This window comes from Dysidea avara, chromosome 2 (genome assembly GCF_963678975.1).
Source record: "Dysidea avara chromosome 2, odDysAvar1.4, whole genome shotgun sequence".
Taxonomy (NCBI): domain Eukaryota; kingdom Metazoa; phylum Porifera; class Demospongiae; order Dictyoceratida; family Dysideidae; genus Dysidea; species Dysidea avara.
The window spans coordinates 53,051,050-53,066,608 of NC_089273.1; the positions used below are offsets into that span (position 1 = coordinate 53,051,050).

Sequence of the window (15,559 nt, forward strand, 5' to 3'; positions counted from 1 at the left end):
TATGTGTGTGTGTGCGTGCGTGTGAGCTCTTCATCAGTTTCATCTATGAGACATGGCTCTTCCTCTTGTTGGTTACTAGACCTAGGATTAGCCTATTAGTCTGAGTAGTGTACAGGTTACCTTGACAACTGGGTAGGACTGTTGGTTGTGTGTGCAATAGTTCAGTCATATCTTAAACCAGATTATCCTGCTGATCATGTATAATGGTTTTTAGATGGATCTTGTGTCTACGTTCATGGTAGTGAAGCTAATGCTTTTGGTTAGAAATTGTGTCATTGCTGATGCTAGTAATGTGGGTGTGTTTGTTGATAACCATGCTAAGGTAAGCATCATGTGACCTCACATGACATCACATGACCTCACACAGGCAATATAATGACAACAAACTAGCTGGAGTATGGATTAAGAACTATGCTAGTCCAATATTCCATAGTAATGCCATACATCACGGCAAAGATGTTGAGTTCTTTATATTCCAAGGTGGACAGGTAAATAACATGGGTAATCCCCCTGGTGATAAGAGATAACCCCTAATCCTCCCCCAGGGCATACTAGAAGACAATGACATCCACACAAACAGGATAGCTGGTATAGAGATCAAACAAGATGCTAATCCAATAGTGATGAAGTGTAGGATCCATCATGGTTGCACTGGTGGAGTGTATATACATGATAGGGTAAGTGTAACTGGTATTTGTGTATTTCATCTGGTATTTGTGTATTTCACCTTGTAGTTGTGTATTTCATCTGGTATTTGTGCATTTGCTATAGGTACCACTTGGAAGGTAATGGCACCTACTCGTAGTGGTGTATAAAATAAGCGATCCTCAAAAGAAATAAATTGATTTATAAATACACTTAATTTTAGTTCCGTGAGGCTAGGCTAGGCTTACGGCCTTTTTTGCTTGGAATGGATTCCAGTGAGATCTGGCAAGTTGATGCCATTAAGAAGAGATCATGATCACCACTTCATTGTGTTAAGTATCACTCAGGTCTGTTTATCATTGGCTAACTGATAACAGTGATCTGAGCATTGATTGCCGATCACCACTCATGACAGGTTCTTTACACTAAAGGATACTCATTATGGATTCATTAGCTATGTCATGAAGATCACTAACCATCCATTACGATTATCATCAGATATTAGATACACCGTTATCACAAAGAAGGAGTAGAACAGTCTGCGGTAATAGTTTGTGTAGAAGTGTAAGCGAATATTAACATCATCCAGCTATTATCCTAGGTCATCTCATGTTATATGTAGAGTGTATTTTGTGTTTGCGGTGGTGTGTAAACAGGAGCCCATAAGCACTACAAGGCTTAGGTACTTTGAGAAGATTAAATGAACACTGTAACTACAGTGGCATGAAGTGATGAACACCAGCAAGTCACTTCCCCGTGTTTCAAATTCTAACCATGTGTTTAATTTTGATTGTGGATTTACTCATGTGAGTCATATATGTTCTGATGGAAAATTTAATGGTGAATCGAACAGAACTTGTTGCAAGATGATAGAAGCAACTATTATCGAGTTATGGATCATTTTATAAAAGGTTTGCGTGTTTTCTTACCGAAAAGTTACTTATGTGCATGGCTAGTTTTGGCCTCACCGTTTAGCGTTAGGGTAAACCCCTAGGTATCATTTTAAATCCTAGTTACATCACAAGTAGAATGACATAATTTGCATAGCCATAGGACAGATTCTTTGAAAGTTACAGTGCTTTGTGCAAGGCATATGTGTTAAGGTTAAATCCAGTTTTCTGGATTATGTGGGTTTAAGGGTTAAAGTGCAAAAGTGTCCCTTAGTACAAGCTGACCTGGAATACCAGGACACCTTGATGATCAGGACAATTTGACACTTTTGATCATTTCCAAGTTTACATTGGACTGACATACTACATACATCGGGGTTAATATTATGTGTTTTACCTTCTGTTTGTATGTGTGTATTGTGTAGGTGTCATGTGTATCATTATCACCAACTAATGATGACATGGAGTCTGAACTGAGACATCACTGTGCCTATAACATACCTGTGAGTAGTGTAGTGTAACATGTAACATTACGTGGTAGTGATTTATGTATTACACATATCTATACAGTGGTCCCTCCATTATCTGACCATCAATTATCAGAGTGTTCTGTTATCCGAACTGTTAAAGTGACTGCTCTATTAGAGTATTTTGCCTAAGGTGTATGTTCTGTTTAACTGAACTCTACATAAATCTACGGGCTTCAGTTATCTGAACTTTTCCATTATCCAAACACACCTAGGGAGGGACCACTGCATTGGAGTATCGTGATAATACTCCAACTGTGATAATTATAAGGAAACGGGAAGAACAGGTTTTATTCAGCTTAGCAGTTCACATTGTGCTAGTATGTAGGCTGTTTATCTGTTTATAAACTTTGTAAGCTTACTAATTATGTGTCTGACAATATATCAACCACTGACTTAGGCTCTTTGAATTAAATCTGTACCACATGTAGCTCTGTTAGATACAGACATGCTGTTTCAGCATACTGCCACTGCTCTCCCAAATGTATTGTTTACCCTTAGGATAAGGCTTAGCTTGTACCATAAAGATTACAGTGATATATTTCTAAGTGTGTTGTGTTTTTGTTCTCTTTACCTTTTACTGTAGACATACATGTAGATGTGTACATATGTATGTATGTACGGTATCACTCAAATGTAACGTCGCACTCATTCGTGCCGCTCGATTGCGAGTGGCACCTGTTCCCTTTGCGAGTATTCATCCTAAAAAGAAAACTCATCCAACGTCATCTAACGTCAAACTCATCTAACATCGCACTCATCCTGAATACTCGCAAAGAAAACAGGTGCCACGCCCTTTAATTAGCAAGTTTGCGAGTACTTATCCCAGGATGAATACTCGCGAAGGAAACAAGTGCCACGCCCTTTAATTAGCAAGTTTTTTTTTAATTACTTGCAATCAAGCACAGTGCGAGTGAGTACAACGTTACATTTGAGCAGTACCATATGTTCTTACAGTACATGTCCATGCAAAATCATGTGTGTGTTGTAATAATACTATCATGTGTGTAGACATTTTTCTTTTCTTTAACAGGCTATGGTGATGTTTCATGGGAAAGAAAAAATTTACATGATTTATTGGAAATCCTTAACAAACTTGCAACAGATGACAATCTTAGTGTTCGACAATTAATAGCTTATGGTACACATGAGGTATGTGTGTTTATCATCCTTTATCACTTAACATTACAAATACAGTCACAAATAGTGTACACTTGTTAATAACTATTGTTACACCTCATTATTAAGGTGACCTCTAGTGACCATTATAGAGAAGTATATACAATATTTCACCACATATAACCAATAGTCCATAATAACATTGTTACAGTAATAGAGTAGCTAGTGGTCACTTATCACTGGTTGTTATATTAGACTATATGTACTATAGCAAATGTTCTATATAGTAACTACTCTGTAACCTTCTACCTTTTGTAGCTTGTGAGAACCTGTGAAAGTCCTTAAACAATTTTATTGAGAGCTACTGTAGTTATGCACTGCTATGAGTTGTAATTCAACTATTATAGGAATTTCTATACCATCTTTAATAATATCATGTTAAGAATTAGTTTTTTGCTGTGCTGTACAAGAATGTACCAATTCCTGCATCTGGAAAAGTACATTTTCAAAAAATACACTGTCCTGTAGTAGCAATGTTTACATTATATCACATGGTCACTATTTTGAGGTAGTCAAAAAGGTTAAGTAACATTTTTCATGTTGTTGGTAGGAGTGTTAGGGATGTTACCTATGGGACTGTAACACTTGTCATATTCTTTGTCTCATTGTAGGTGGCAGCAATTCTCTGTTGTTATGCTATGAAGATTGCTCCACTTTATATCAAGTTGATGAAGGATAAGTCACTGACTACACTAGAAGGACTGATTGAACATCTTCCACAAGCTATACTTGAGTTTGCTAATGCAGCCAATTTGTCTGTAACTACAAAGGTGTGTGTAGTGTGTGTGTGTAGTGTGTGTGTGTGTGTGTGTGTGTGTGTGTGTGTGCGTGCGTGCGTGCGTGCGTGCGTGGGTGGGTGCATGCGTGCGTGTGTGTGACACGTTCCTGCCAGTTTACTGACGAGGAAGTTTTGTTCATTGTATAATATTATCATATGTGGCCATTGATAATTGATGTTGTATCATATGTCATTGTGTATTATTGTAGTTATCACGTAAGACAACATTTAGAATGTACGCATAGAATCAGGCCTGAAGCATGCCTTCGTACACATAGACATTGTAATGATTTTTTTCTGCCTTGCACCGGATCTCCCAGAATTATATTCATGTTTGTTGTATACTTCAAACTCCATCATTGATAAAAACCCTTGATCTGTTTTACTTCCCTTTCCCCTATGACCATCCCTTGTATTGTACACATATTGTATATGTTACTGATACTAGATTGTGTGTTGTTATAGGAGGAACAAGAAGCAAAGGAACCAGATAACTCATCGAAGGGTAAACAATCTGCCACTAGTAAGGACAAGCAGAAAAATCCTCCTACCAAACATTTCACATGTAAGTGTCTCAGATGAGTAAGATTGTGTACAGTGTGTGTGTGTGTGTGTGTGTGTGTGTGTGTGTGTGTGTGTGTGTGTGTGTGTGTGTGTGTGTGTGTGTGTGTGTGTGTGTGTATTATTTTAGAACATATTCTCTAATAGAACACACATTATTTAGTTGAATATTATACGTATTTAGAAATTTTAATGCATTGTTTTGAAGTTACTAAATATAATGAAAACCTGTAGCAGGGGTTAACCTGTGGTCTTGTTTACCAATGAAAATGGCAAGGCCAAAATGAAAGGTCCTTACTATCAGCTTACTTTCTTGACAAGACAGGCATGATTAGTGTTGATGTAGGAATTGATACACCAATGTAATAGAGTATTGCTGGCACAACAAACTCAAAGGATAGATGTTAATATATATAGAAGCCACAGTTTGGCACTTGCTTTTTTTGTTTTGTTTCGCTCTTCCTTAATTTGCTTTGTGTAGAAGAAATTTTGTGCAGTAGTTAGAATGAACCAACATTGGTTTCTATGCTAAGTGTGCCACCTAAAATTCTGCCTTAAAAATTATCCTAGAGACATCTTACATGATTAAAATCACCTCAAAGAAATAATGATGTTGTCCCATCAACATCAAATACAGCATTAAAGAAAAAACAACATTTACAGGTGGCCGGATATAGAATTTTTTTTAAATCAATGGAACTTGAATTTTTGTCTGCCAGCCCTTCATGCCCATAAAAAGATTAACAATAATCGAGTGCGGAGACAACTCCTCTTAACAATCTATTTACACGGTCACAATGACCACACTACCTTTTCATTGGTCTAGCTGTATTTATAATGCTATCACAGTGAAATATGAAATATTGAAATATGAAATCGTGACCCACACCCTGGTTGGTGATACTCTAATACAGCAGTCACTCTAATAGAACAGTTACAAGTGTATAGCTGTATGCTATAGCAGAAAACAAAAAACCTAACTAGTATATCAATTAAAAAATAATGAAGTATCAAGCAATAAAAAGTAGTGAAATAAAATAGATGAATGATGGTATTACAGCATAGAAGTAGCTTGGTGGGAAAATCCCTACTTTAGCATTGAACAAAATAATTGTTATATTATACCGATGTAGGGATTTTCCCATCATTCATCTCTTTTTTCACTATGTTTTATCGCTTGGATCTCTACTTCATTTTAAATTAATAATTTTTAATATATTAACTGTGGAAGCATTTGCTCAATTGGTATTGGGGGTCATTATGGAACTTTAGAGAGAGACCTCCTGTGGGTTACTAGTCCTGTCCCAGGAAGATTTGCATATGTGCCTGAGTGGTGTACAATCATCCCATTGTTAGGCAGTAATAGTTATGTTTTGTATGACTGCTGGAGGCTTTGGTTGCTTGCTTGTGACTAGGTTTGTATATGATACTGATATAAGCTGGTCCTGCATTATGAAAGGTGAAGTTTTAATTCTTTGTATAGCAAGCAGTTACATCTCTAGCAAGACTATATAGTGTGTACTAGAGGTGTACTGATAATCGGATTGGTTATTGGAAAAACCATATATATATCGACTGTATTTTTTATATATTGGTATCAGATCGGCAGCACGATTAAAAAAGCAGCAGATACAGATATGTGTATGTATTTAGAAATACATGCTCATGTACAACAAATGATGTTTACAAATGCATTGAATTGCATTTTCCTGCATTAAAATGTTGTTATTACTGCTTCAGTGTACTGTCAGCTGTTGTTGTAGCAATACTGCTGCCATAAACAAGCGAAATTAGTCCTTCACGATCAAATTCTAGTAAAACTTGCTACAAGATAGACATGCTGTGGTATATCAGATCAGCTACGTTTATCGGCTTGAAAATATTATCCAATATCAGTTATCGGGATATTGGCGAATTCTCATATCGGTGCAACACTGGATACTACAAAGTATATGTAGTTAACTACTGATCAAGTACCGTATACCTGGAAACTTTTGTGGTATGTATATTTCACAGTTATTTCCCTTGTCAGGAATTTCATCTCTTAGCCCCAGGATTTTTGCTTTTTAGATTTCACTTGAAAGTCATGGATCACTATTGCTCAATTCAAAGATTTTATTCTCAACCACATGACTACGATTATTGTATTTCAAGTGTCGTACCAACTGCTAAGGCATCTGAATGAGCAGTAGCGGTACTCCCTGTGTGAGGCATAGTCTAGCCTTTTAATAGACCAGTGTCTTTCATGAGCCACGCCCACTTTAATATTGGGATGTGTGATACTGTTTGTAAGCACATTTGGAGCCATGCTAAGTTATCATTAACTTGCAGTAGGGTGAGTTGGAAGTTTATAGGTATGCATGGAGCCACACCCACTTACAGAAATTACTGTCTGTAAACTGAGAATGATGACAAGGTAGTAAAGACGAGAGGTGATTATCAAAGTGACTGATACTAAGAAGGCCAAACATCCTTGTACTAGTAGATGTGAACACTAAACATTCTAGTTATTTCTTCCTGCTCGTGTAGACTTTCATAAATTGTCACATGCTAAAATTTCATGGTAGCTTTACTAACTGTGAAATTATGTGCCACAAAAATTAAGTACCACAATAAAAAAATCTGTGTCTGTACTATTTATGCATACGATAGAGGATCACGTTTACACTGAAATTCACTATCTATACACAGCTCCGTTGAGGATGACTTCATCGGCAAACACTCCACCATACGAGCAATGTCTCCGTGGTCTATCCAACTCCCTCACCACTACCCTGCCATCACCTAGTACCACCGGCCCCTCTACTAGTGCTGGAGGTTCCAGTGGTAGTGGTGGTACTAGACCTGCTGCAATTATGAAGGCTGTTACTATACCAAAGATTGTCACACCTGTGTCAGGTAGTCCTGGATTACAGAAGAGGGAGACATTTCATGGTTTGTACTTTGTAGTAGTGCTCTGTAAATAATTGTGTCTAGCAATTTTATTATTAATTGTCAAAAGTGTTGACGTTGTGGTGTGAAAATATGGTAGACACTCATCAGTTATCTGAGCATCGTTTATCTGTACCCTCGTTTATCCAAAATTAGAAATTTCTTTTCTGTTGGAGTATTTTGAGTACAAGTGTATGTTCTATTAGAGTATTTCAACTGTATTTTGTATTAAAGCAGTTTCATTTATCTGAACACTTAAAATTGGCTGGACTAAGCCTTATCACTTTTATTCCGACACCCTTATATGGTATTATTGTACATCTTATATACATTGTGTAGGTTCTACTAGAGGAACTAAGACACCAGTTCCATCAGAGACAAAGTCCCAACCATCATTTGATACAAAAGGTTTAACATCTTCTCCTAGAAGTTCTCCATCAGAATTGAGGAAAACTAAACCCAAGGATGACAAAGTCTCTTCTAGAAGGTATAGATACAAAGCTATAAGATGTACAGAACAGTTAAGTTAGAAAATCCCCTTTGATTTTTATCATCAAGTAGCTATAATACAGTATGGTAGTGCTGTGTATCAAGGATGATGGATTTGATGTCCACTAGTATATCTTCAGGTGTAGGTGACCTCCCTTGTTTCACTACTTTTATTTCTTTGATTTCACTGTCTCCTAATTTGGTATTACAATGCACCCTCAATTATCCGAGCACTTGGGTATTTGAACAGGACTCAGTATATAAATGAATGGGCTTTGATTATCTGAACACATCTTGGTCCCAAAGTAGTCAGATAACTGAGGGAGCACTGTATAGCTGATACAACACCAGTATATTTATTGTGTATTTCACTAATTCATAATAATTATATCTTTATATTTTAGTGCACCTAGTACCAGTAAACGAAAGCCACTATCATCAGGTGGGAGGGGCACAAAATGGACATGATATGCCTACACAGCCGGCTACATCACTTACATGACCACACTAATCCATTGACTACTACTGCTATAATGTATATCAAATAATTATTATATTGGACTACCAGTATATCACTTACATTGATCTGTGTATTATGTTGATTGTGTTGATATTGATTTTGTTTATTATGATATTGCTTACATTGATCTGTAGATTTTGTTGATCGTGGTATTGATTTTGTTGATCGTCTATGTATTGCTTAGGTGATCTGTAGGTTTTGTTGATCATGGTGCTCATATAGTAATGATTGCAACCTACTGTTGTGTTAATGACAGTATGATATTGAATGTACAATTCAGTTTTGTGTAGGTATCAATGAGTGTGATGGTAGCCCTAGCCTATACAATAACCCAATAAAACTACACAGTTACATTCCTTTGTTGCTGGGCTTCTGAAGAGTTGTAAGTGTAATTATGTATTCCCTGTTGAACCATGCATGATCATTTGCAGGAACATATTAAGGCCACCAATTGTAGATTCCTTGTTTCCTGTCACCCATCTGCATGGTAATTTTAGAGCCGCATGCAAATTTATTATTGTATTTGATAGTCAAGTGATCTAATTACTTTTATTTATAAGTAACTTGCTAGTGTGAGCATGTGCACTGCTTGAAGTATCTTAGTTTACTACAGTGGTATATCCCCAGTATATGGAACAGTTAATTGTTTGTTATTTTAGTAGTTTTTCAGTAAACCCGCATTCACTGATGTTTTACTGAGAGTTTAAAACTTAGTAAAATAATTATGTTCCATATACTTAAGTTTACTGACACTTTACTATCAGTATAACTACAGTAAGGCATCTTAACAAATTAGTAAACTAAGAACCTTCAAGCAGTGGTGGTGCATTATTGGAAAGGTAGTGAGTTTCTGATGTTTAGTGTCAAAAAGCATGGACACCTATATACGTAGTTTGAACCTTGGGCCGGATTGCAAGCAATGGCCAATGGATCTATTCAATTGCAAGTAGCCATTGGTGAATGAGATACATTCAACGAAATCCCACAATCTGTAATTAACATATGTGAAATCACAACAAATCTTGCATCTCTGCTAAATCTAAGAGAAAAGGCAATTAGGAGTTAATGGGCTCCCTTTAATATCCTTGATATTAAATAATAGATTTTGACAATATAATAATCGACTGGCCTGCATGGTGTTTTTTGCCTGACTAGGATGGGAAACAAGCAATTTACATGTTGGCCTAATTATACACTAATAGTCAAAAATGGCACAATATGTTAAAGATTAAGTTAATAGTGTATATGTGGTATAATCAAGTTAATTAAGGCTTGAGGGAAATATGCTCAAAATTTTGTCCAAAATTCTTTTCTAGAGTTTCCCAAAATTTTCACCTATATTATGCTCTTCAGTGTTCCTTAATCCATGAATGCTTTATTAGAGTATTTCACTACTACAAAGTGACTGTTCTACGCCGCAGAGTAAACCACAACTCTTAAAGAGTTCCCATAATAGGAAGAATTTAACACCCCTGTAGAGTAGCCATTACTCTAAAAGAGTAACATGTGTTCTGAAGGTGGTGTCACTTACTCTTCAGAGTAATGGTTATTCTCTTCAGAGTGTTTGTAACTCTCCAAGGGTTTTAAATCCTCCTTACACTGGGAAGCCTTTAGAGTGGTGGTTACTCTTCATTTTAACAGTGTAGTGATCTGCAAGCTGTTTTTCATGGTCAATCATGGAATTAAGCTCTATTGTTTGAAATATCCACCAAATGTGCTGGCATAACATTCCAGCTTATTATGATGTCATATTTCTTTTGAATCAAACTGACTGGGGACCCATTAGCTATCTGTAACTAAAGTTAAAATTTTGCAAAAAAAAGTTTTCAAGTGTGCTATCTAATCTAGAGTAGTAATCTTCAACAAGCAAATAGTTGGAACCCTTTGTACTCAAAAAGGTCTGCAGGAACCCATTCCATGATCCCATATGGATAACTTGGCAAGATGTGGTCAGTGAGGGCTCTTTACTTATAATAGGTGGTACTGTCAGTTTCTGGGAGGTAGAGCATGACCATATAAAATGTCATGCTAGTGGTGGTCAAGGATTAATTTGTTGACAAGGAGTTATAGTAGGCTTAGCAATACAAAACAGCTGCATTACATTATTGTTATATACTAAAATTTGAGTGTATAATAATAATTATTACTTTGTTTAGTCTAGTAACATAGCAAGTGTTTAAGATGATAAAAGTTGCAACTTTGTTCTAGAATTGTTATCAAGTATGTAGTTAGGCAACAGTTAAGCTCAGTTTCAATATGATCATGATAGCTAATAATGTAAGTTTAAAAGAATTTAGCAACTTGTAAAAGCAAACCATTATAGCTATAATCAGCTAAAGCTGGAAGTAAGCCACACACATGCATGGCACACTTAATGCTTTGGATATAATTTAGAATTGAATTTCGTGTAATTTTACATAGGAAAATTGTTTTTACAGTGAATAGGGATGCGGCGATTATGCCAGCATAATTTTGGGCATAATAGGTATTTGTGGGAATCAGGAATTATGCTAGAATTTTGAGGTAAAAGATTGAGATAATCTAATAGAACAGACGCCGAATATTATTTACTCTAACAAAGCAGTCACATTGAAATGAAATACTCTAATACAGCAACCAGCTAGACTATTAAATATCAATGAAAATAGTCTGATATGGCAATAAACTGCCTGGCATTATTAGTCAATTATGGGGGCCCATCCTATCATTCCGGAATTATTCTCACAAAATTGGTGCAGACCCATATTCTCAAACTTATGCCGACATATATTACATGGGTGCAGGCCTAATTTTTTGACAGAGATACATACTAATAATTGTTATTAGATGAATGGAAACATTGACAACATGCATTACTATTGAAGTAGTAACCTCTATAAACTCACTTTAAAAACAGATTAGAATAGAAGGTGACACATGCACATGATGTGCCTTGAAGAATTCGTTTGCAATTTCTACAGGTAAATTTACAGTGGTAAGATAACCCCCTAACTTCAGTAAAAAGATTTACAATTTATAGCCCAATATTCTGGTATTATTAATAGTGGCTGAACTGTCACCAAATTCATGTACACCACACGAAAAGTCCACTTTTCCATCTAATAACCTAAAGTCTGGCTACAGCCCTGTAGTGGTAGAATGAAATGTATCTCTTGATGTGCGCAAGTGAGCGTGGGCAGTTTAAGAGATTATTGAAATTGGCTTGTTGTGTCAGTGAGAACTAAGCTAACATGTATTTAATGACAGGCTTACAAGTAATTGCTTCATGCTAAAATGCTAGTGCTATTGCAACAATTTAGCTGTGTGGTACAGATGAAACTTTAAACATACAAGTAGAAGGAAATATGAAAATTTGAAGTTGGATTTGGGATCAAAAAGTAGGGAATTGCTATATAAGGAGTAGTGAAAGAAGAGAGGTGACCCTATACATCTGCGTATAAACTAGTGGACATTTAATCCCTATACTTCATTCAGTCTGTAACCATGACTGACTTAGGTTCACTGCAGCATATAGGCAACCTCTCTTTTTCACTACTGAGACTGGGATTAAACATAAGACTGTATAATTATGACTGGTGAACCTGTGCATATACTATATCAAAAGGAAGAAGGGAACCTGCCAAAATAATTATATGTCGGGTCACATGCCCCAACTATCAATTATGAAGCAAAAATGGAGGTAGCCATTACACTTCATATTCAACTACGCTTTTTCCATTACACAGCGTTGCAAATGAAGAACAGCATGAGAAGTGTCTTGACTATTAATCATATTGCTATGGAAAATACTGGCGATAAGCTTATACACTGCCACAGTTAGGCCATATCATGCTATATAGTGTAAACTGGCACCTTGCATTGTCAGCAAAGAGAACTAGAACACAAAGCAGACAAATACAAGCCCATGATACATGTATTGTATGTCTGTAACTGGCAATATCAAGTCCGCATGTCAAGTTATACTTGGCTGTGCCTAACCAATGCTGCTTAGCTGTCATGAAGGGAAATTGAGACTGGTTTTAGGGTGATACTTTGAACTGGAAAGCTCCTGCATGATCGCTATATCACACTGTATAATGCATCAAAAATGACAACAGTATAACAGTACTGATGATTGTTAGGCTCACATCTTCGAATTATCTGTATTAGATATTAATACATAATACGTATATGTATGTAGATATATAGCAGTGATGTCTTTATACATAGCAATATTAGCCCTACATCTCAATGTTAATAATTCACTTTGTTTCATGCAATAACTGTCTGCCAGATTAAGTTTCTTAGCACTTTAGAGGCTGTATTCTATATGGGTATGAGAACATAGAAGTAGTGTTTGTTGCAAATAAGAGGCTGACATATGGAGAAATTTGCACCACATGACTGATATTTTCAAACTGCTAATTGACTAACATGTAGGTATCTGTATAAATGTAAGCTGCATTGATTTTCACTGATCTCCATGTTCTCAGCTTTCTAATAATAATTATGTAGGTCCATAAATTTTGAGCAAAATTATCTTTGACTGTGTCAATGCATGCCACCAACTGGTACAAAAGTGCTCTTGGATCTATATAGTCAGGGTGAATTTAAATCATAGTTGCCAATTGCTAATTTTCAAAGTTACCTTTTAAATGAGAATATTTTATGCAATTTACAATTATTCTTTCAAACCTAGTATTAACTGTTCTTCTGAAAATTAAGCCTAACATAAGCACACTAGCTAAGATCTTCACAAAAGTGACTGCTACATTAGAAATATGGACTCAAAGATGACTGCTTTATTGCAATATGTGACTGCTCTATTAGAGTAACTTGATCTTCTGTGCCGTTTTTAGGCTTGAACTGTTTCAGTGGAATCCAAACATATACTTTGCACCAGTTAAACATAGATCTTATTCATTTAATCCCTCAGTTCTTTTTGCTAAAAATTATTCCTGAGTTATTGCAGCGTAATGGATGCTCTTCTGTGCTGTTTGTAAATATTTCTAATTATTGATGATTAACTATCACCTCTAATGAATAGGGATGTGAAAAATGTCACCAGAGATTCCATTGGGTACATTAATGAGCTTTTATGTTAAATTAAAATTGATATACCAGGAATTTCTTACTTTATTAGCTACCATTTTGACCTAGCAGGAATCTGTGCAAATGTAAATATTGATTGTTAGATTCCTCGTGCTCTAAGCTTTCCAAAAATGTATAGGTTTGCTAATCCCCATAAAATTTTATGTTGTGAAATAAAATCAGGTGACCAGATGTAGAAGCCTTTGAAAAACAACAAACAGTGAAACAATGGGTAATCAAGAGGTAACAAAAAGGAGAACTATAAAAGAAGTAATTTACCCGGTAGACTCTCTTGAGCTTATTGAGGTTGGTTGTTGTTCATAGCTTTGTTAAAACTGTTATAGAATAGCAGAAGATGGACCTACTTGACATGGTCACTGTAATGAGGTGGTCTTATTAATGAGGTCACTGATAAAGTACACCTTAGCTATGTTTAAGACCTACTTGACATGGTCACTGTATAATGAGGTGGTTTCATTAAAAAGGGCTCATTAATTAGATATAAAGATAGCACACCTTGGCAGTGACATGTTTGGGTGGTTCTATTTCTGAACCTCATCACACATCATCATCTGGTGTTACATAGTTTCTAAACTATAATGCATTCCTTTAGCACTAGGAAGAGTTCTCATCAGTAAAAAAGGTACTAGCTATACACATATTAATGAAACATATAGTGCACTCATAGTTTATAACTAATTCTGACAGTGGTAAATTAAGGTTTAAATCATGTTAGAGTATGGAACAGTGATTTGACTAACCTGTGTTTAAAAGGGAACTAAATTAGATTTTTAAATTTAAGAGAAAATTGCATGGTCTCCACATTTTCGTGGGGAAGTATAATATTTATGACACTGTACAAAGCATTCAAATTCCTGTAATGTGACACCACTGCACTCCATAATCCAGCACAAAATTTAATACAGCAGATTTCTCTTGCGTTTGAATGTTTTGTAGCCTGTACTGTACATGTGCCAGGCTATGAAAGTAAAGGCAAGTCCACAATAGGGAATACAAAGTTTCGAACACAAGAGAGAAATCTGCTGTAAAACTTTAATGTGAAGGAATGGTACTGAAATATAGAGTATTGTTACCATGAAGTGAGTTACTAGGTACAAGTCCACAACATAAATGGTGAGATATTCTACTTAAGGTATTAGAACACTTGTCGCTCAATACTTTATGTGCATTGCCCTCGATTTTTTTTAAAAACAACATTAAATCTGAAGGTGTAGCAGCTTTTCACCAGACTACTCTCAACATCACACTTGGTCTATATATTCTAGATGAACACACTTGGCAAACACTATAAGTTCAAGAAATTTAAAAATCAACAAGAAGTGATACATATGAAGAAGTCTGCTATATTGCATAGACATTATTTTTTGATACCTTAGAGTGTTCTCTCCCAAATATCTGCCATTCAATTCGCCATAGAAAAAGTGACTTTTAACCTTAAAATGATGCACTTAATTTTCCTCTGATTTCCTGCTTCTATAGCTCATCTTAATCGCTATTCACTGCTCTTTCCAAATCTGGTTTGGAATCTGATGTATCTAACATGTGTTGCAGGTTATTACACCTTCTATTATATACCCCCGAAATTCCCTATACAAAATGCATGGGGAAATTTGCTGCACCGGGTCGGTATAGTCCATTTTGACGCATCAAAATTTCCGTGAATTTAACCTGTTTTGGCATCATTGTACTTACAGAGAGTTGCCCTAAACGTATCACACCTGGAAAGTTACTAAACAGACTCGAGGTAGGTAGTACACAGTATTAAAATGGTTTCAAGTTTCAATTGAAATGTATTGGACATGCCTGGCATTTTAGCCACGAACAAAAGTATAGCAAATGTCTGCAAACTTCTTGATACGGATGTCTGTTGATGTTGATGGTGCATGTCTCAATGCAATGAGGTTTGGAGAACACAAGTAACATTACAGTACACCATTTACTATTTTGG

At 35.9% G+C, this 15,559-nt stretch overlaps 2 protein-coding genes across 6 annotated transcripts in view; both read left to right on the top strand.

Annotated features, from left to right (window-relative positions):
• LOC136247656 (uncharacterized) overlaps positions 1-15,559 on the top strand; it is a 49,639-nt gene that overhangs the window by 2,485 nt on the left and 31,595 nt on the right. For all 5 annotated transcript variants that reach the window (XM_066039463.1, XM_066039460.1, XM_066039461.1 and 2 more), the window contains 4 exons: positions 215-322; positions 368-488; positions 546-677; positions 1,961-2,038. In XM_066039463.1, coding sequence (XP_065895535.1) covers positions 282-322; positions 368-488; positions 546-677; positions 1,961-2,038 — 372 coding nt within the window. In that variant the 5' untranslated portion in view covers positions 215-281. The remainder of the gene's footprint in view (positions 1-214; positions 323-367; positions 489-545; positions 678-1,960; positions 2,039-15,559) is intronic.
• Positions 4,485-8,647, top strand: LOC136247658 (uncharacterized). Its single transcript, XM_066039479.1, has 4 exons — positions 4,485-4,601; positions 7,272-7,514; positions 7,851-7,998; positions 8,405-8,647. Exons 1-4 carry the CDS (start codon positions 4,598-4,600, stop codon positions 8,466-8,468), a joined length of 459 nt encoding a protein of 152 aa, XP_065895551.1. The 5' UTR covers positions 4,485-4,597; the 3' UTR covers positions 8,469-8,647.